Genomic DNA, 21,533 nt, shown 5'->3' with positions numbered 1-21,533 from the left:
TCATCCTGTCGTTTCTCGGCATCCTTCTCACAGCACACACACCCACCCAGCTTTGTGTCGTCTGCAAATCTGGAGATATTACATCTAGTTCCCTTGTCTAGATCATTAATATATATTGTGAATAGCTGGGGTCCAAGGACCGATCCCTGCGTTACCCCACTAGTCACTGCCTGCCACTCAGAAAAAGACCCGTTTATTCCAACTCTTTGCTTTCTGTCTGCCAACCAGTTCTCTATCCAAGTCAATACCTTGCCCCCAATCCCATGTGCCTTAACATTACACGCTAATCTCTTATGCGGGACCTTATCGAAAGCCTTCTGAAAGTCTAAATACACCACATCCACTGGTTCTCCCTTATCTATTTTACCAGTTACATCCTCAAAAAATTCCAGTAGATTAGTCAAGCACGATTTACCTTTTGTAAATCCATGTTGACTTTGTCCGATCCTGTTGTCCCTTATGTTCTCTCTATTATTGACAGCTGTTATGCCATTTTTCAATCAATAATGCCTCCTTCATCTAATTTAAGTCTATCCTTGCGAAACATTCTCTACCATCTTACTCCATACCGTGTTCACTTTTTACACCTGTAAATGTAAGCTAGAATGTTTGCACCTCAAGTGATCAAAGAAGTTGGGCTAGAAAGTCTCCGGGGGGGCAATAACAGGGCACTAAGCACTTACTGACCGGGTGCTGTGAGATCGACTCCGCTATATTCGGCGGGAGGTTTGCGGCGGCAGTATGGCGATGTGCCCCGATCGCCTTCGTCTGGAGATCGTGACATCATCGCCGTGCGCATCGCCCCAGACCCAAATTTCAGTTCCACCCCCTGCAGCATCGCTGAGCGAAAACACTGGCAGCTGTAGGAGGTGTTCATCAGAAGGCCGGGCTCTTCACGGGCAATACTTAAAGGCAAGGTGGCCGAGGTAAGTGACAAAAATTCTGAAATGCTCTTTATCTTTTATTTTTCATTTCTCTTCGCCAGCGATCGATCAGCCCGGCACTCTGCTGCAGTGCATCGGGCTGATCGGGTTGGATCACGGCTGCTGCCGGGGACCAGGTAAGTTTTTCCCTTGCAGAGCCTGCAGCGATGGCCCTTCCCTTTAAGGGAGGGAAGGAGCCTTCCAACGTGGCAGTGCTGCACGGCCCAGTGTGCAGCGCTGCTCACCGACTGCCCCGCCTGCTGCGCTCCAGGAAGGAAGTGGAACGCTTGATTTTTCAACTTTTAAAATTTAGCACCCCAAAACAGGGCGATACCGAATTTCTCCCCCATAATATTTTCAATTATAGACAGGGTTGCCAACCCTCCTGGAGTTTCCAGGAATTATAGACCAATTTCTAGGACATTGCTGAGAGCAACCTGGGAGAGAAATCAGAGGAGCAATGAAAAAAAAATTGTGCTTAAAAAAAATTCTTTGAACACTTTTGTTTACTAGTTACAAAATACTGGAGTTGGGAAAAAATGCTTTTGACTGACAGTCAAGAATCATCCAATTGAGAAATGAAGAGTCCATTCATTTTCCGACTGGCATAGAAAGGCGGTGCACCATGAGGATGGACATGTCGGGCGGCCATTGGTGGGGGCGGGGTAGTTGGAGATAGGAGATCATGTGATGAAACCTCCAAGAATATGTCCAACCAGAGATGGCAACCCTAATTATACATCATCAAGGCACTCAGACTTATTTCCTCTTAGAGATCAGGCAATTTAAAGAATGAAAGCTGCTAAAACATATTTTTAAAAATCCAGTGCAATGTTGCTGCGACACGGCTGTGAGCACAGTGATCCAAGACCGCCAGACTTTTCCTGTCGATTAAGTATTTTTGTTGCTATGATTTAAAATGGAGACTGAATTATATCAGTGTGCCCTACTCCAATTATCCCCCACCCTCTATTCACACTTCAATAACAACAACAGCAAGAATTTATATAGCACCTTTAATGTAGTAAAAATGTCCCACGGTGCTTTCCCCTGAAGACTACTCTTAGTCTCGATTCCCTGTGTGCAACACCACTGGAGATGGTCCATTTTGTTTTATTTTATACAGACACACAAATTCATAAATACACACATTTTTATTTCTCCTGCTCGTGCTTATGTAAAATGTGTGATTCAGGCTCTATCAGCTAGCATAATACTGGGCTACATCAGTGAGTTAAAAAAACAGATTCCATCACTCCACGTCATGACTTGTTTTGCTTTAGTTATATTTCTGTATATTTCTCAGTTACCGATTTTCTCTACATATAATTGCTCTACCTGGTACCCTCCCAAAGTGAATATAACTTTTTTTAAATAATGAGAGAGACAAAGAAAGATTGGGGTTCTCACATGGGGAAAAGGCAAACCTAAAATAAAGATGCACAAACTTTAAAAAAAATTGGGGGAAACTTTCTTAAAAATGTTATTTTTTTAAAAATTAAAATTGGACAAATTTCACACTGCACAAAATTAATATTACTTTTCCAGACCCTTAACCTTTGTTTAGCAGTAATAACGCTGTCAAAACCCCAGTTACACCTGATCCCTTTGGGTCTAACTTTTAGTAGGGAATTTAACAGTGTACTTACTCATCAGGGTGAATGAGTTATGAGATTTTACTGATTGTCGGCTCTGTGGGGGGGGGGGGGGGGGTCGGAAAGAGAGCCGGTGGAGCAGAGCCAGTTTTGGAGCGGTCAACAAAGTTACAGTCAGTTTCAAAGGCGAGAGTACGCCGTCATATCGACTGCAAATTCATGCCCAATCATTAGTATCCAATATTCAGAGCAAGAGTACCAGATTTATTTATTTATTTATTTAACTGAATTTAAATTCCCCAGCTGCCAATTCAGTTAAATAAATAAATCTGGAATTTAAAAAAAACTAGTTGTTATCAGTAATGGTGACCATGAAGCTACCAGACCGTCAAACAAAATCTGGTTCGCTAATGTCCTTTAGGGAAGGAAATCTGCCGTCCTTACCTGGTCTGGCCTATATGTAACTCCAGACCCACAGCAATGTGGTTCACCCTTAATTGCCCTCTGAAATGGCCCAGAATGCCACTCAGTTGCTCAAAGGCAATTAGGGATGGGCAATAAATGCTGGCCTTGCCAGCGACACCCACATCCCGTGAACGAATAAAAAAAAATCCAATTGCTGCATATTCAATCTCATTCTTATTACTAACCAGTGAAATTTAAAAACTCTAGAAAGTACAAAAATTGAAATTTATGTACATAGAAACATAGAAGATAGGAGCAGGAGTAGGCCATTCGAGCCTGCTCCGCCATTCAATGAGATCATGGCTGATCATCCAAATTCAGTACCCTGTCCCTGCCTTCTCCCCATATCCCTTTAGCCTCAAGAAATATATCCAACTCTTTCTTGAATATATTTAATGAACTGGCCTCCACCACCCTCTGTGGCAGAGAATTCCACAGGTTCACCACTCTCTGGGTGAAGAAATTCCTCCTCATTTCAGTCCTAAATGGCTTACCCCTTATCCTTAGACTATGACACCTGGTTCTGGACTCCCCGGCCATCAGAAACATCCTTTCTGCATCTAGTCTGTCCAGACCTGACAGGATTTTATAGGTTTCGATGAGATCCCCTCTCAATCTTCTAAACTCCAGTGAGTATAAGCCCAATTGACACAATCTCTCCTCGTACGTCATTCCTTCCATCCCAGGTATCAGCCTGGTGAATCTTCGCTGCACTCCCTCCATGGCAAGAACGTCCTTCCTCAGGTAAGGTGACCAAAACTGCACACAATACTCAAGGTGCGGTCTCACCAAGGCCCTGTACAACTGCAGCAAGACATCCTTGTTCTTGTACTCGAACCCTCTTGCTACGAAGGCCAACATACCATTTGCCTTCTTAACCGCCTGCTGTACCTGCATGCTTACCTTCAGCGACTGGTGCACAAGAACACCCAGGTCTCTTTGCACTTCCCCTTCTCCCAATCTATTGCCATTCAAATAATAATCTGCCTTCCTGTTTTTGCCACCAAAGTGGATAACCTCACATTTATCCACATTATAGTGCATTTGCCATGTTTCTGCCCAATCACCCAACCTGTCCAAATCGTACTGGAGTTTCACGACATCCTCCTCACAGCTTACCCTCCCACCCAGCTTTGTGTCGTCTGCAAATTTGGAGATATTACATCCAATTCCCTCGTCCAGATCATTAATATATATTGTGAACAGCTGGGGTCCTAGGACCGATCCTTGCGGTACCCCACTTGTCACTGCCTGCCACTCGGAAAACCACCCGTTTATTCCAACTCTTTGCTTTCTGTCCGCCAACCAGTTCTCTATCCAAGTCAATACCTTGCCCCCAATCCCATGTGCCTTAATTTTGCACGCTAACCTCTTATGTGGGACCTTATCGAAAGCCTTCTGAAAGTCCAAATACACCACATCCACTGGTTCTCCCTTATCTATTTTACCAGTTACATCCTCAAAAAATTCCAGTAGATTAGTCAAGCATGATTTACCTTTTGTAAATCCATGTTGACTTTGTCCGATCCTGTCACTGCTTTCCAAGTGCTCTGCTATTACATCTTTTATAATGGACTCTAGCATTTTCCCCACTACCGATGTCAGGCTTACCGGTCTATAATTCCCCGCTTTTTCTCTGCCACCTTTTTTGAATAGTGGGGTAAATCTGCAGTAACAAAAATTTTATAACATGAGTCTATTAAGCAGATGCTGCTGACACAACTCAGTTCTGATGAAGGGTCAGCGACCTGAAACGTTAACTCTGTTTCGCTCTCCACAATGCTGCCTGACCTGCTGAGCATTTCCAGCATTTTCTGTTGTTGCTGCTCACACAGCATATTTGTGCTGTATTTCCATGTTTTCACATCAGATGGTGCTGTTGCATAGCTTTTTCCTTTCCGAAATGACCAAATGATTTATTTTTATTCATGTGGGAGCTGGTTTCTTTGATACAGAAACTTTGCAAGAACATAGGGACGAATGATGTTGGGGGGGGAACAGCAGATGACATTTGAGCTGAATAAAAAAGATCATATAAATGGAAACTGTGTAACAATGCTATGTTTAGGGTGATGGACACAGGGTTGGCAAAATCTTGTGTGATGGTAACATAGGACCACCATTCAGCCCCTCGTGCCTGTTCTGCCTCTTCCCACTCCCAAATGAAAAGTTTACAACACTCACTGCCTGGGCTCATACATGAAGAATGGCCACTTACACAAGGTACCAGAGGCCACCGATGCCATATGCAAGTCAGTGCTTTCAGGAGAGGAGAGGAGGGGAGAAAAGTCTTACATCAGCCCTTCTGAAACTGGGCACTTAGCATGTGTTCTTTAGAGTCAGCATCTATAGAACAGCAGGACTTTGTTTCAATATTCGTCACAAAACGATTACCCAGCTTTGACACTTATTCAGCCTTTAAAAACAATTTAATACAAGTTTGCTGAAGATTATTCCCCAGATTACTCAAAAGACAGTATTAGCAGTGGTGGGGGCGGGAGGAAATGTTTAATAGTAATACTTACATGAGGAATAATACTCCATTATGGGATCTTTGCAAAATGACTTGAAACGCCAGGTGACAACGACATCCTGCGACTGAGAGGATGTTGTATAATCACATTTTAGAGCAATGGAAGAAAAAAGCGTAGTTACACGTGTGGTATCCTGTACTGTCACCAACAATGCAAGGCATGCTGAAAGAAAAACAGTGAACAGGTGAGGTCTGTGATGACTAAAATATTACATCTGCAATGAATTTGGTTTGAACTGAAATACATTAAAATACATTTAATATGGCACAGAAATAGGATTTTAACAGAACAGCCCATCCTCTGGTTAGTCACCCTTAAGTAATGCTTCCTCTGGCTGGGCCAGTCCATTAGTAAGCCTTAGGAGTAGTGCTTTCTTACTTCTGGGACACGGACGTTGTGATCCCTGTCTGGATGCACACAGTCTGTCCCATCTTTCAATATCTAACAAGCAGTAGCACGAACTGCTCTGGAGAGCGGAGGCACGGGACAAACGATTCAGAAGGAAGGACTCCAGAGCTGTCTTATTAATTGAGTTGGCAAATATTTGAGAAATGCCCATGACAGAGATAATTCTGAGACTGTTGTGCCAATAGGATTTTCAATGGTATGGACACTGCTTTGAAAGAATCATGGTTGGATGTTCTCAGAGACTGAATGTTGCAACCTCAGCTTTACCCATGCCAACTTCTACAGAAGACATCACCACTCATGACACTGGCCAGTGATGAGGAATCTTTTATCATTGGTCCCAAGCCATATGATGGAAACAATTAACACTGACCCGAATCCAGTCGAAGCAACTGGCGTGAGAACGAAATGGCAAGTCCAATTTTGTGACAATATTAATTAATCTGCTGTAGTAAAAAGAAATTAGCAAGGTTACCAATGATAAACGTCAAACAAGCAGAGAGCAATATAGAAATGTAGGAGAAGAATGTCTCTAATCAGTCCCACTTTCTCCAGGACACAACATGTGGATACAGTATTTAGATATTGTTTTGAGTGTTTATAGCTTTTCTTGTCATTAACTTAAATGTAATATACATGATCCCGTGTACCAGCCTGCATCTGAACAGCCGCTTCTGTCCAATTTTCAATTGTCAGGATTACGAGGCAACCGCCCCCAAAACTGGATGTGTGGTTACCTTAAATGACGTGGTCTATATAGGTTCCCAAAAGATGGTCAAATTAACAGACCATCTCCCAACATACTGGAGATAAGAAAGTAGCCACATCCAGCAGCTCTGTCTGTGCAAGATCCATTGCACTGCACAAAATCTGTAAATCCCTCTGCCAATAGCATGAGTGACAGGTTATGTACAGCCAAGGCAAATCACAAGAGAAAAGAGGAGCATTCAATGGAAAGTCTCCATTTGGCTATGTGCTTTATATTGTAACTACCTTTTGTTCTGCAACTCATCCGATGAATGCACAACTGGCAGAATTTACAAGCCCGGTCAAATGTGTATGAATTTATAGTGAGCTATGACAAACTGCATAAAACAGTATACAAGAGAAGATATGCCAAAGAATTCTGTTATTTAAGGTAACAAAAAAAACTGGTCTGAAAAATAAATTCTCATTGCCAAGTTTGTGTTTGTACTTACAGAATCATAGAATAGTACAGCACAGGAGGCCGCCATTCGGCCCACTGAATCTGCGCCGGCTCTTTCTTACAGCAATCCAGTTAGTGCCACTCCCCGCCAGCATTTATGCTCCACACGTAATCCTCCCACCCCTCTTCATCTAACCCCATCAGCAGATCCTGCTATTGGTTTCCCCCTCATATGCTTATCTAGCTTCTCCTTAAATGCATCTATGCTATTTGCTTCAACTAATCCTTAAGGTTGTGCGTTCTACATCTTACCACTCTCTGGGTAAAGAAGTTGCTCCTGAATTCCCCATTAGATTTATTAGTGACTGTCTTATATTTATGACCTCTAGTTTTGGACTCCCCCGCAAGTGGAAACATTTTCTCTACATCTACCTTATCAAACCCTTTCATTATCTTAAAGACCTTTATCAGGTCACCCCTCAGCCTTCTCTGAGAGAAAAGAGCCCCAGCCTGTTCAACCTTTCCTGACAAACATATCCTCTCAGTTCTGGTATAGCAAATGAGTTCAGCCAAAAGGCAGAAACACTTGTAGGAGCTGCCAGTGAACACGAATAGTGAATGTTGACACCTATGCACTCCACAGGGGGTTTAATTAATCCCCTACAGCCTGTCCTCAGGATCCTGTTCCAGATTCATCGCTTGCAACGCACCACTACAAATACTCAATGAACAGCCTTCAAGAATGAGCGCCCACTCTGTCTGCATACTGGGCTTCTGCGATATAAATAGGGCATATTCCACTGCACAATACATTTTAAGAAGTCACACAACACCAGGTTATAGTCCAACAGTTTTATTTGAAATCACAAGCTTTCGGAGCGCTGCTCCTTCTTCAGGTGAAGTCATGTGCAGCGCTCCGAAAGCTTGTGATTTCAAATAAAACTGTTGGACTATAACCTGGTGCTGTGTGACTTCTTACATTTGTCCACCCCAGTCCAACACCGGCATCTCCACACCAATACATTCTAAGTAGAAGATTTCACCATTAAATGCTTAAATTACTGAATGCAAAGCGAGGTTTCTAGTGCTAGTTTTGAAAAAAAGAGTAAGTCCACGGCACATATGAAACTAGTCTATGTATGTTTTGAAAAGTACAATCAAGGTAGCTGGTGCAAGGTACTTCAAATTCCACTTAAGACTTACAAAAATCTAAGTTCAAATACAGTTCTTGGTCAGGTGATATTGGCCTCAAAGTTCCCTCAACATGAAATACTTTGCTTTGGTATTATACGTCCACAGTAGAAAACTGCCCTCATTGGATAGCCAAACTCCAAAGAGAAATTCCAATTAGAAAAAAAAATGTGGCTCAATTAAAGAGGAGCAAAAGTTCACTCGAGCTGCCAAGTTTAACTCTTGGAGGAGTAGCCCGGTAAGAAGAATTGTCCCAGTAATGGCCTAGTAGAATGTGACGGAGACTCAGGAACATAAGTTCAATCACTAAACTGACAATCTCTTCAGCAATGAGAGGGGTCCAGAATTCAACCTGCAATTGCCAAGCAGGAGCTCCAATTCTGCACTCTTAATCAGCCTAGATAGAAAGTAAACTTAGTTTGGGGCGGGAGGGGCAGTGAGGGAGAAGAGCAGGTTTTATGTGAGTATGGATTCAAAGGTTGAGCAATATAAACTCACATCTGGATTCACTACTGAAATGAACGGTCCCACATCACATTATCAATGATCTGCTATCACTAAACATGGAATTGCCATTTACACATGTACAAAAGTAAATAATGTTCACCAATGGAGGTATCTAGGCAATAGTCAGCACTCAATATTGGGCAAATCTGCAGAATCTGAAATCAGATTTGAATACCGAGCAAGACTTAAGGCACAAATACTCAGTAAAACCAAGGTATCAGGCATAACCAAGTATCCTGCAAACTTCAGTATGCCTCTAAATGGTGATTCAATAAACTTTGTAAAATACTGTATGCAGTTGTGTGTGTGCTGAACTTGCCTATTTCCAAAACTAGCATATTAACAAAAAAGAAATCACAAAGGCACAAGTGTTAAACAGTATATTACAAGACAAACACATTTCAAAGCTCAAACAACATTTCATCAATCTTCTTCCTTCTTAGGCAGTCACTCGGAACTGAGGATGACCCGCCTCCACGTCAAAAAGGAGTTCTCAGGTGACCGATGAGTCCAATGCGGGACCCACGGCGGGTGGGTGGGGTGCTTGGGTTGACATGCGCTCCTTCCGCTGTTTGCGCTTTAATCAATTTAGCAATGTTTAATCTATGTTAAAACTTTGACCTCCTGTGGTCACAATGTTATCTCAACCTCTTGATTCCGTACTCCTAGATAGCAGTTATTCTAGATTACTAACTCTAGTTTAATAGTAGCAGATGCAAACAAATAAACCTTCAATTAATAGTTGGGAAATCAGCAGATCAACACGTGAAAGAAAGCCAAGTGCACCGTATATGTCGTAAGCCAGTATATAGAGGTTAAGCACAACATTGACGAACATGTGCTCAAAAGAAAAGCAGTAACTAAGCAGCAATCAGTGAGCATTATGAGAATGTAAATCTTTCAGTTCAAGGCTTTAGCAGAAAAAAGTATATTCAATGTGCTTAGGAGAACATAAAAATGGAACAAATTAAAAATATACAAAAATAAATTGGAAATAATTGAGGTGTTGGGATTTTGTAAATCATTTTAGGACTGTTCCTCTGTCAGTCAATATTTAAACAGGCATTGAGAAGGGTACTAATCAAATATATTCCAGTAATGAGAAAAGGGAGTGTGTCAAAGGCTGGGATTCCATGTATGAAGAGGCAGATTCATTCAAATTTGAGAAAGTGATGATAGAAAACAGAGTTTGGAATATCCTGAAACAAACCATTGTTGAAATTATTCAATTTTTTTTTTTAAAAAAAAGGAAATGAGATAGTTACTTGAAAAAGAGATAGTTACTTGAAAAAGAGGACTATTAAAAGCCATCAAGAACAAGCAGAATTGAGCAATTATACTAGAGCCCCGATTAACATGGAGGTGCTGATGCAAATACCAAGCTTGCCTGGCCGCACTGGAGTATGGCCCAGGCCAGTTTAAGTCCCGGGCCTCACTTCCATTTGCAATGGTAGTCCCCTGTCCGCCTTGATCCTGACAGGAATCAGTATCTGGCAGGCAGGAGGGTGCGGGATTTTGGTGGCCAGAACATTCACTGGCAGTCAGGTAAGTGCGTTGGGGGGGGCGGGAAGAGAGAAAGAGTGCCGGGGGAGGGGGGGGTGTTCCGGAGGCAATCACAGTCAAGGGAAAGGGAGGAAGCCTGGGGCAGTGGAGGATTTCTGCTCTTTCTGGTCCACAAAGAAACTAAAAAAAAAGTAAATATCTTATCTTCTGGGCCTGCTCCTGCCAGCTTTTTCTGGCAAGCCTGGCACGTGTTTGGGTCGCGTGACTCCATGTTAAAATCATGTCAGGGTCCAACCTTTGCATATTTATGCTGCCCTCGCCTGCCTACGGCAAGACCTCGCAAGCTGCCAGAAACATGCCAGCTAAACTGGTAGCAGGCATGCGTTCAGCACCCACCCAGAGAGGCAAAACCCGCCTTTAGTTTAACCCCCTGCACGTCCAGTTCTCCGAGCGTTTGGGGGGGGGGGGGGGGGGGGGGGGAGGAGGGGGAAGAGGGGTTAAATCAGCTGAATAGATCACATGGAGAAAAACACCATGCTGACTTGATGAGCTTATTTCTGTTCTATTACATTCTCCGTCATTCCTTGTATCTGTACTATACTTACACCTCATCTTGAACTATTGTTATAAAGGTTAGGGACTGTTTTTTGTACAAAACTTAATAAATTACAGGTTAGTGACTTCTTTAGTGAATACAAACAATATAAATGGGTTTTAAAACAGTAAATGCTGCATTTAAGAAACAAAAAAAATTATCTAGTCCATTGCTCTTAAAGGGTTAACAAAAACTATATGAGCTTCAAATGAAACTCAACTGAAACTCAACTGATCAGAATGCAACAATTTGTTATTGCACAATCCACCACATCATGGCTCCTGGCCACCTTTGCTATAAACGCTGTTACTGCAGCAACTAGTTAACAATTACCTGCAATAAATACTTGAGGCGGTTTTATATTTCAGGATTGCTGTCGAGGGCAGATAGGCAGTACTTCCAATGACAATGTTTGGCAGGTTTCAAACGAACGTTGCTGAAAAATTAAATGGCTCAACTACTATCGTATATATTGAAATGTTAACTGTAAAGTAATGCAACCAATGGATTAATCAGAAAATCAGAAATGCACTGATCCAGTTAAAAAGTCTGCAATGGGCCTTGCTTGGGTGCGGTAGCAGGAACAAATGTAAAATGTAAAATCGAGAACAGAGCGTGGAGGTCACGGATCTACGCTTGAATGTCCTTGTTCCACTGTTTTTTTTAAGCAAGGGCTCCAATATGGTTCCAGACCCCAGATCTGAAGCATTTACACTATCCAGCCCTCAGAATCTAGCCAGGGTGGCAGTAGGGGTGCGACAATTGGCTTTAGTGTCCCGAGTTAGGGAGAGGGGACAAAAATGAAAGTAATCTAGGTCCTTGTTGTTTGTCAGTGACACCTAATGGAAAGTGTATGTGTGCAGACTTCAGGCGACGCAGGATCAGGTTTCAAGTATTTGACATTCACTTTGCCTATTTTAATATTTGGCACCCAAAAGTAGCATCCATGCTAAAATGTAAAAGAAAGAGAATGTCATACTTTAAAATGTAATACAACTGCAAAAGTCTTGGAACATAAAGATCTGTTGCAGCCAGACCAAAAGAGAACTGAGTTTTGCTTTGGACACATGGGCTCCATGCCTTTAAAATAATTGCAAGACTTCAATCATTCTATTGTAATGCTGTGGTTTCATATAGCTGCAGTATCTGATAGTACAATAACTGCCCAGGGAGTGCTTGCTTCAGCTCTTATTTATACCGCACTCTTAATTCCCTAAAGTCTATTACCATCTTCATTCTTTAATGGGAAAATTTCAACTTCCACAAACTACAATTACTGATTCAATACATCAGGAAGCTCAAAATCTCCCCACCCATTACAACAAACACACGCAAAGAAAAAAATCATTAGAGACAGGTGGAGGAAGTTGTGGCTTATTAATAGTATACTAATTTCTACACAGTTCTATCGGGACATTGTTCGGACAGCAGCCAATTTAATGAACAACAGAGTTGGATCATGAGCCTGCTACGAAACTTTGCTCATCATGCTGAACTGTCAAGGTAACATTTTAATTAATCTACTGCCAAAACACTCATCCATGCTTTTGTCACCTCCAGACTCAACTATTCAAATGCCCCCCTGGCCGGCCGCCCATCCTCCGCTCTACATAAACTTGAGCTTATCCAAAATTCTGCTGCCCGAAGCCACACCATCCCGTTCACCCGACACCCATGTGCTCACTAATCTACATCGGCTCCCGGTACATCAATGCCTCCATTTTATATTTCTCATCCTCATGTTCAAATTCCTTCTTCAAGGCCTCACCCCTCCCCATCTCTAACCTCCTGCAGTCTTACAACCCTTTGAGAACTCTGCGTCCCTCCAACTCTGGACTCCTACACAACCCCCACTCCCTTCGCCCCACCATTAGTGGCCATGCCATCAGCCATCAAGGCCCTAAGCTATGGAATTCCCTCCCTAAACCTCTTCACCTATCACTACTCCTTTAAGACCCTCTTTAAAACCTGCCTCTTTGAGCAAGCTTTTAGTCACCCTTAATATTTTCTTCTTTGGCTCAGTGTCAATTACATGCAGTGAAGCACTTTAGGACATTTTCCTATGTTAGAGGTGCTATATAAATGCAAGTTGCTGTAATTATATATAAACCAGATAAAAATGGCGATCGAATGGTACTATCCTTTTACCTCCCTCTAAAACTTTAAATCCCAGAGAGGCTGATTGGCTGAAAACTTTCATTCCGTTGTAAATATTCAACTGAAATCAATTTGGATACTACAGGATATTCATTTAAAAAGAATGTTCTCGGGGCGTTGGTTATGCTGGTAATGCTGCATTTTTATTGCCGATCCCTAGATGCCCTGAAGGTAGTGCTGGGCCTGGAACTGCTGCAGTCCTTGTGCTGATGATGCTCCCGCGATACTGTGAGGTAGGGAGTTGCAGGATTTTGACCCAGCGACAATGAAGTAACAACAATACACATCCAATCCAAGATGGTGTGACTTGGAGGTGACCGTGTTCTCATGAAGTTCCTTCTCCAGTACTTCTTGATGGTAGAGGTTGTGGGGCTGGGAAGGGCTGTTGATGCAAGCTTGGTGAGTTGGTGCAGTGCATCCTGTAGCTTGGACATACTACAGCCACAGTATCGCGGTGGTGGAGCAGGTAGATATTGAGCCTCTCGAGTGTAAAATTCATGACTAATTAACAGATGCGCAAATGAAGTTTAAAGCAGAAGTGTAAACCCAAAAAGTAATCTAATTTTTGTAGGCTGCATCCTCAATTATCTTGTTTATAGGTTGACAGATATGCGAGATACACAGGTTGCAAATCCAGGTTGCCTTCCAAAAGAATGGTGCTATAATATTTATCAGGATCCCATGCCTATAAAAAAGTGAATGTAGGGCCCAGGATTAGAAAATGAATTGGGGTTGATATAAACGATTACCTATGGAACAATGACTGCACTTCAAAAGTAAATCAGTTGTGAAGCTCTTTGGGACGTACTGAGGATGCAATATAAATGCAAGATTTAAAAAAATCCAGTTTGGCTCAACGCCAAGCAATATTGCATCTCGAGTCAGAAAGTTGTCGTTCAAGCCCCACGCCAAGAATTGAACATATACAGGAAACTTTGTTATATCCGGCACCGACGGGACCAAGCTGTTGCTGATCTATCAAAACTGCCAGACATACCAGCGTTAATGTTGAAGCATACAGAGGTTTTCATCTCCGTATCTGACAACAAACACTGTTGCTTAGCAACAGCTTCGAACAGTCGGCCCGTACCTTGGAAGCGTCTCTGTAGCTTAGCAACAGCTTCAAAGAGACTTTCCAGAGCCTGACTGTTGGAAAAAAAAGCCACGAGAAGAAAAAAAACCTAACAAAACGGCTCCTGATTTCTGCCGGTAGATCGAGGTTTCCGGACATACAACGTCCGGATAAACCAAAGTCTCCTGTAATCTAGGCTAACACGCCAATGCAGTACTGAGGGACTGCTGCTTTGTTGCAGCGGCCATCCTTTGAATAAGACATTAAGGCGAGACTCCATCTGCCTATTCAGTTGGACATGGAAGATCCCATCACATTTTCTTCAATCAAAATTAACAATAGTTAATTTATTTCATTGTTTCTTCTGTGCACAAATGACTGGTACATTTTCACAAATAGCAACAGTGACTGTACTTAAAAGTATTCACTGTATGTGAAGTGCTTGAAAACGTTTGAGGCATGCTCAAGTATGCAAACCGATTGAGAAAGTATGCTGGAATTGCTCCCTCTCCCAAATTCTTCCCTCTTTCTACTGAAGGCGATTGCTCATTCTGGGCTACTGTACCACAGTTACCACCAGCCCTCCAATACCTTGCCCATTCATCTTACAGGAGCCTAGAGAGCGAGTGTTGGTGGGCTATTCAATCATGAAAAGAAGAATTGCTGGCGAGCCAAACCCGGATTTCACAAAACATGCACACGTGCACTTTCAAACTAGTGTCACTGGATAGGCATCAGAAATGGGATTTTGGATGATTTTTCCTCCCAGCCAACTGTAATGATCCCACCACTGACTAGCCTGAAATTGGATACCCCAGCACACATCAGGAATTTATGGTGGGACTCTCATGGTTTCTATGGCTCAGTAACACAACATACAGTGCAATGAATCTCAGAGGCATCAGGGAAGCACTGTGTTTTTGTTCTGATTAAAAACTATTTCCTAAAATGGAGGGCAACTGGAACAGGTTGCATGCTTGAGAGACAGGAAGTGAACTACAATGTGGCTATAAATACCTCCAGTGCATACTGACATGCAAATTGCTACCTGTAGTACCCATCCCTAAAAAGTGGGGCTACCATACACGTCAGGTATCAGTAATTATAAATACAATTCAATACATGGGCTTTTGTTTGAAATTGCTACTCCGCCAGTAATATTGTTATCTATTGTTTTATAACCAAAGTAGTACTTTTATTTGCTCAAAATGGAAGGCAGTCCCTCAGAATAATATTTTCACTGGAGATGACCATTTACACCTTTCCAACAGGCTATGTGCTATACCAAGGGTAGTGCCTTCAACTGCAGCGCAGAGTGTACCTAGACCTCCTCTTTTCTAAAAAAAAATATTGGTATCACTTTGCTCCCCTTTTAAAGGTCTGTTACAGCAGCTGTCTGGTGCAGTTTATTACTTTTTAAATTACACACTTCCAACTTTTCTTTTCTCCAGCAGATTTCAAATTTTTCTGCTCGAGAAATTCTCAATTCATTGAATGAGAGCTCTTCTGCCATTGTCATAGGAGACGATGCCACTAAAAGGGGTTTGGCTCACTGCAGCCTGCAGCCAGGAAGCAAAGAGGATGTCACCAGAATAAATGACACAAGTGGTAGTGTTATAATTGAGACGGCTTTACATTTAAAAAGAACAAAGATCTGGTGTATCAGGAAATCAGAATCCAGCAAAATACAAAACTAGTTGCAACACCCAGAACCTCCTCTCCATCAAAATGAAGGGTTTATCCAGGAATTTTTTTTAATTGTTAATTAGGTTTTATATGAGTCCCAACCCAATCTTTAACGGGAAGTATACACATCATATTATCTTCCATAGAGCATTCACCCCTAGATACAACAGTTATGATGGTTTTCTAGTTGTTTAATTTCTACTAATATGACACAAACAAGCACAACAAACAGATGGAATAATACAATCCTAAAGGGATGGAGGTAAAAATCTTAAAGACAAAGTGCCTCAGTCCTATGCCATGTAGATATAAAACATTTCTTTGATCTCCTTTTCCACTGATTTTAAGGTCTGTTGCAAGATACCACAGCAACCAAGAAAGCATCCGGATAGGCTGTTTAAACCTCTGTCTAAGCAACTCTATGACATCATTTCATCTAGTAGGACAAGACAACAACAAGTTGTATTTATATAGAGCCTTTAATGTAGAAAAACATCCCAAGACGCTTCTCAGGAGTGTTATCAAACAAAATTTGACACCGAACCACATTAGTGTAGATGACCAGAAGCTTAGTCAACGAGGTAGGTTTTAAGGAGCATCTTAAGAGGAGCGAGAGGTAGAGAGGCGGAGAGGTTTCAGGAGGGAATTCCAGAGCTTAGGGCCTAGGCAGCTGAAGGCACCAATGTTGGAACGATTAAAATTGGGGAAGCTAGAAATGGAAGAGCGTAGAGATATCGCAGAGGGTTGTAGGGCTGGAGAAGATTACAGAGATAGGGAGGGGGCGAGGCCATGGAGGGATTTGAAAACAAGGATGAGTACTTTAAAAATCGAGGCACTGCTTAAGACAAGAGAAATACAGAATGAATTAAGAATTTATTAGACAAATCCTAATCTGAAACTTTACAGGAAAAGGTTTGGAGAATGATCAATCTCACCAAATTGCAATTTAGTGGACATATACTCTTAAAACAGCAGAGACTTTATCCTCTATCGCAGGTTCCATGTTCACTTTAGTATAGATAATACCACACAGATACCTGTATGTAACTCCACATTTAAAAAAAGTGGACCCCACCGTACAACAGATATGAGAGTAAATTAGCAAGAGACGTAAAAACAGATTGTAAATGTTTCTATAGGTATGTAAATAGGAAGAGATTAGTGAAAGTAAACGTGGGCCCATTAGAGGCAGAGACAGGAGAAATTATAATGGGCAATAAGGAAGTGGCAGAAATATTAAACAATTACTTTGTATCGGCCTTCACGGTAGAAGACACAAAAAACATTCCAGAAATAAGGGGAACCAAGGGTCTAGAGAGAATGAGGAACTTCAAGAAATCAGTATAAGTAAAGACCTAGTACTAGAGATATTAATGGGACTAAGTGGTGACAAATCCCATGGACCTGATGACCTCCATCCTAGGGTTTTAAAAGAGGTAGCTGCAGAGATAGTGGATGCACTGGTATTAATCTTCTAGAAATCCCTAGATTCTAGAACAGTCCCCAAGGATTGGAAGGTAGCAAGCATAACCCCACTATTTAAGAAAGGAGGAAGAGAAAAAAAATGAGGAACTGTAGGCCAGTTAGCCTGACATCAGTAGTAGGCAAAATGCTAGAATCTATTATTAGGGACGTGGTAATAGGATACTTAGAAAATCATAATATGATTAGGCAGAGTCAACATGGTTTTATGAAAGGGAAATCATGTTTGACAACTTTATTCGAGTTTTTTGAAGATGTAACTAGTAAGATGGACAAGGGGGAAACCAGTGGATGTAGTGTAGTTGGATTTTCAAAAAGCATTCGATAAAGTGCTACACAAGAGGTTATTTCACAAAATTAGGACTCGTGGGATTGGGGGGAATATATTAGAATGGATTGAGGATTGGCTAATGGACAGAAAACAGAGAATAGGAATAAACAGAACTTTTTCAGGCTATTTACAAGCTATATTAATGACTTAGATGAAGTTTGCTGATGATACAAAGTTAGGTGGGAAAGTAAGCTGTGAGGAGAATACAAAGAGGCTGCAGAGTGATATAGACAGGTTGACTGAGTGGGCAAGAACATGGCAAATGGAATACAATGTGGAGAAGTATGACGTTATCCACTTTGGTAAGAAAAACAAAAGCGCAGAATATTTTTTGAATGGTGAGAGACTGGGTAATGTTTGCAGTCAAAGGGACCTGGGTGTCCTTGTACATGAATCCTAGAACGTTAACATGCAGGTACAGTAAGCAATTAGGAAAGCAAGTGATAGGTTAGCTTTTGTTACAGAGATTAGAGTATAGAAACATAGAAGATAGGAGCAGGAGTAGGCCATTCGGCCCCGCGAGCCTGCTCCGCCATTCAATGCGATCATGGCTGATCATCCAAATTCAGTACCCGGTCCCTGCTTTCTCCCACTACCCCTTGATCCCCTTAGCCTTAAGAAATATATCCAACTCCTTCTTGAATATATTTAATGTATTGGCCTCTACTGCCTTCTGTGGTAGAGAATTCCACAGGTTCACCACTCTCTGGGTGAAGAAATTCCTCCTCATTTCTGTCCTAAATGGCCTACCCTTTATCCTTAGACTGTGACCCCTGGTTTTGGACTCCCCGACCATCGGGAACATCCTTCCTGCATCTAGTCTGTCCAGTCCTGCCAGAATTTTATAAGTTTCAATGAGATCCCCTCTCATTCTTCTGTACTCGCTGGAGTACAAGCCCAATCGACCCAATCTTTCCTCATACGTCATTCCTGCCATCCCAGATATCAGCCTGGTGAATCTTCACTGAACTCCTTCCATGGCAAGAACATCCTTCCTCAGATAAGGCGACCAAAACTGCACACAATACTCAAGATGTGGTCTCACCAAGGCCCTGTATAACTGCAGCAAGACATCCTTGTTCCTGTACTCAAACCCTCTTGCTACGAAGGCCAACATGCCATTTGCCTTCTTAACCGCCTGCTGCACCTGCATGCTTACCTTCAGCGACTGGTGCACAAGGACACCCAGGTCTCGTTGCACTTCCCCTTCTCCCAATCTATTGCCATTCAAATAATAATCTGCCTTCCTGTTTTTGCCACCAAAGTGGATAACCTCACATTTATCCACGTTATATTGCATCTGCTATGCTTTTGCCCAATCACCCAACCTGTCCAAATCATCCTGGAGTTTCTCGGCATCCTCCTCACAGCACACACGCCCACCCAGCATTGTGTCGTCTGCAAATTTGGAGATATTACATCTAGTTCCCTTGTCAAGATCATTAATATATATTGTGAATAGCTGGGGTCCAAGGACCGATCCCTGCGGTACCCCACTAGTCACTGCCTGCCACTCAGAAAAAGACCTGTTTATTCCAACTCTTTTCTTTGTCTGCCAACAAGTTCTCTATCCAAGTCAATACCTTGCCCCCAATCCCATGTGCCTTAACTTTACACGCTAATCTCTTATGCGGGACTTATTGAAAGCCTTCTGAAAGTCCAAATACACCACATCCACTGGTTCTCCCTTATCTATTCTACCAGTTACATCCTCAAAAAATTCCAGTAGATTAGTCAAGCACGATTTATCTTTTGTAAATCCATGTTGACTTTGTCCGATCCTGTCACTGTTTTCCAAGTGCTCTGCTATTGCATCTTTTATAATGGACTCTAGCATTTTCCCCAATACCGATGTTAGGCTTACCGGTCTGTAATTCCCCGTTTTCTCTCTACCACCTTTTTTGAATAGTGGGGTAACATTAGCTACCCTCCAATCCATGGGTACTGTTCCAGATTCCATCGAATGCTGGAAGATGATCAGCAAAGCATCAACTATTTCTAGGGCCACTTCCTTAAGTACCCTAGGATGTAGATTATCAGGCCCTGGGGATTTATCGGCCTTCAATCCCATCAATTTCCCCAACACCATTTCCCTACAAATACTGATTTCTTTCAGTTCCTCCCTTTCATCAAACCCTATGTTCCCCGACATCTCTGGAAGGTTATTTGTGTCCTCCTTTGTGAAGACAGAACCAAAATATGTATTTAATTGGTCAGCCATTTCTTTGTTCCCCATTATATATTCTCCTGATTCTGACTGCAAGGGACCTACACTTGACTTCACCAATCTTTTTCTCTTCACATATCTATAAAAGCTTTTACAGTCAGTTTTTATGTTCCCTGCAAGCTTACTCTCATTCTATTTTCCCTTTCTTAATTAATCCCTTTGTCCTCCTTTGTTGAATCCTAAACTGCTCCCAATCCTCAGGTTTACTGCTTTTTCTGGCCAATTTATATGTCCTCTCCTTGGATCTTATGCTATCCCTAATTTCCCTTGTTAGCCACAGTTGAGTCACCTTTTTTGTTTTATTTTTATGCCAAACTGGGATGAACAAATTCTGTAGTTCATCCATGCGGTCTTTGAATGTTTGCCATTGCCTATCCACCGTCAACCCTTTGAGTGACATTCCCCAATCAATCCTACCCAACTCGCGCCTCAGACCATCGTACTTTCCTTTATTTAAATTTAGGACCCTAGTCTCTTGAGTCGACTACTTCATTCTCCATCTTAATGAAGAATTCGATCATATTATGATCGCTCCGACCCAAGGGGCCTCGTACAACAAGATTGCTAATTAATCCTTTCTCGTTACATAATACCCAGTCTAAGATGGCCTGATCTCTGTTTGGTTCCTCGACTGGGGGTCCTGGTGCATGAAACACAGAAGGTTAGTATGCAGGTACAGCAGGTGATCAGGAAGGCCAATGGAATCTTGGCTTTTATTGCAAAAGGGATGGAGTATAAAAGCAGGGAAGTCTTGCTTCAGTTATACAGGGTACTGGTGAGGCCACACCTGGAATACTGCGTACAGTTTTGGTTTCCATATTTAAGAAAAGATATACTTGCGCTCGAGGCAGTTCAGAGAAGGTTCACTCGGTTGATTCCGGAGATGAGGGGGTTGACGTATGAGAAAAGGTTGAGTAGGTTGGGCCTCTACTCATTGGAATTCAGAAGAATGAGAGGTGATCTTATCGAAACATACAAGATTGTGAGGGGGCTTGATCGGGTGGATGCGGGGAGGATGTTTCCACTGATGGGTGAGACTAGAAATAGGGGGCATAATCTTAGAATAAGGGGCTGCCCTTTCAAAACTGAGATGAGGAGAAACTTCTTCACTCAAAGGGTAGTAAATCTATGGAATTTGCTACCTCAGAGAGCTGTGGAAGCTGTGACATTAAATAAATTTAAAACAGAGATAGACAGTTTCCTAGCTGATAAGGGAATTAGGGGTTACGGGGAGCGGGCAGGGAAGTGGACGTGTGTCTAGGTTCGGATCAGCCATGATCCTACTGAATGGCGGAGCAGGCTCGAGGGGCCGTATGGCCTACTCCTGCTCCTACTTCTTATGTTCTTATATTGGTCCAGGAAACCATCCCTTAAACACTCCAGGAATTCCTCCTCCACAGTATTGTTACTAATTTGGTTAGCCCAATCTATATGTAGATTAAAGTCACCCATGATGACTGCTGTGCCCTTATTGCACGCTTCTCTAATTTCCCTTTTAATGCCATCCCCAACCTCCGCATTACTGTTTGGAGGTCTATATACCACTCCCACTAATGTTTTCTGCCCCTTGGTATTTCTCAGTTCTACCCATACAGATTCCACATCATCAGAGCTAATATCCTTCCTTACAATTGTGTTAATCCCTTCTTTAACCAGCAATGCTACCCCACCTCCCTTTCCTTTTTGCCTATCTTTCCTGAATATTGAATA

The 21,533-nt window shown here is 42.2% G+C and overlaps 1 protein-coding gene across 2 annotated transcripts in view; it reads right to left on the bottom strand.

Moving 5' to 3' along the window:
• The window catches only part of LOC147107661 (immunoglobulin-like domain-containing receptor 1), a 57,849-nt gene that overhangs the window by 29,201 nt on the left and 7,115 nt on the right, over positions 1-21,533 (bottom strand). Inside the window, exons 1-2 of one of the 2 annotated variants that reach the window (XM_086006885.1) lie at positions 5,896-6,091; positions 5,509-5,679 (exon numbers count right to left, since the gene is read on the bottom strand). In XM_086006885.1, coding sequence (XP_085863011.1) covers positions 5,509-5,679; positions 5,896-6,076 — 352 coding nt within the window. In that variant the 5' untranslated portion in view covers positions 6,077-6,091. Of the gene's footprint in view, positions 1-5,508; positions 5,680-5,895; positions 6,092-21,533 lie in introns of those variants that run through there. The other variant, XM_086006886.1, reaches the window with a different exon arrangement.

The sequence above is a fragment of the Somniosus microcephalus genome, chromosome 14 (genome assembly GCF_052327205.1).
Source record: "Somniosus microcephalus isolate GS21.2 chromosome 14, FLI_Smic_1.0, whole genome shotgun sequence".
Classification (NCBI taxonomy): domain Eukaryota; kingdom Metazoa; phylum Chordata; class Chondrichthyes; order Squaliformes; family Somniosidae; genus Somniosus; species Somniosus microcephalus.
The sequence above is the reverse complement of the archived record's forward strand: the minus strand, read 5'-3'. Positions and strand labels throughout refer to the sequence as shown.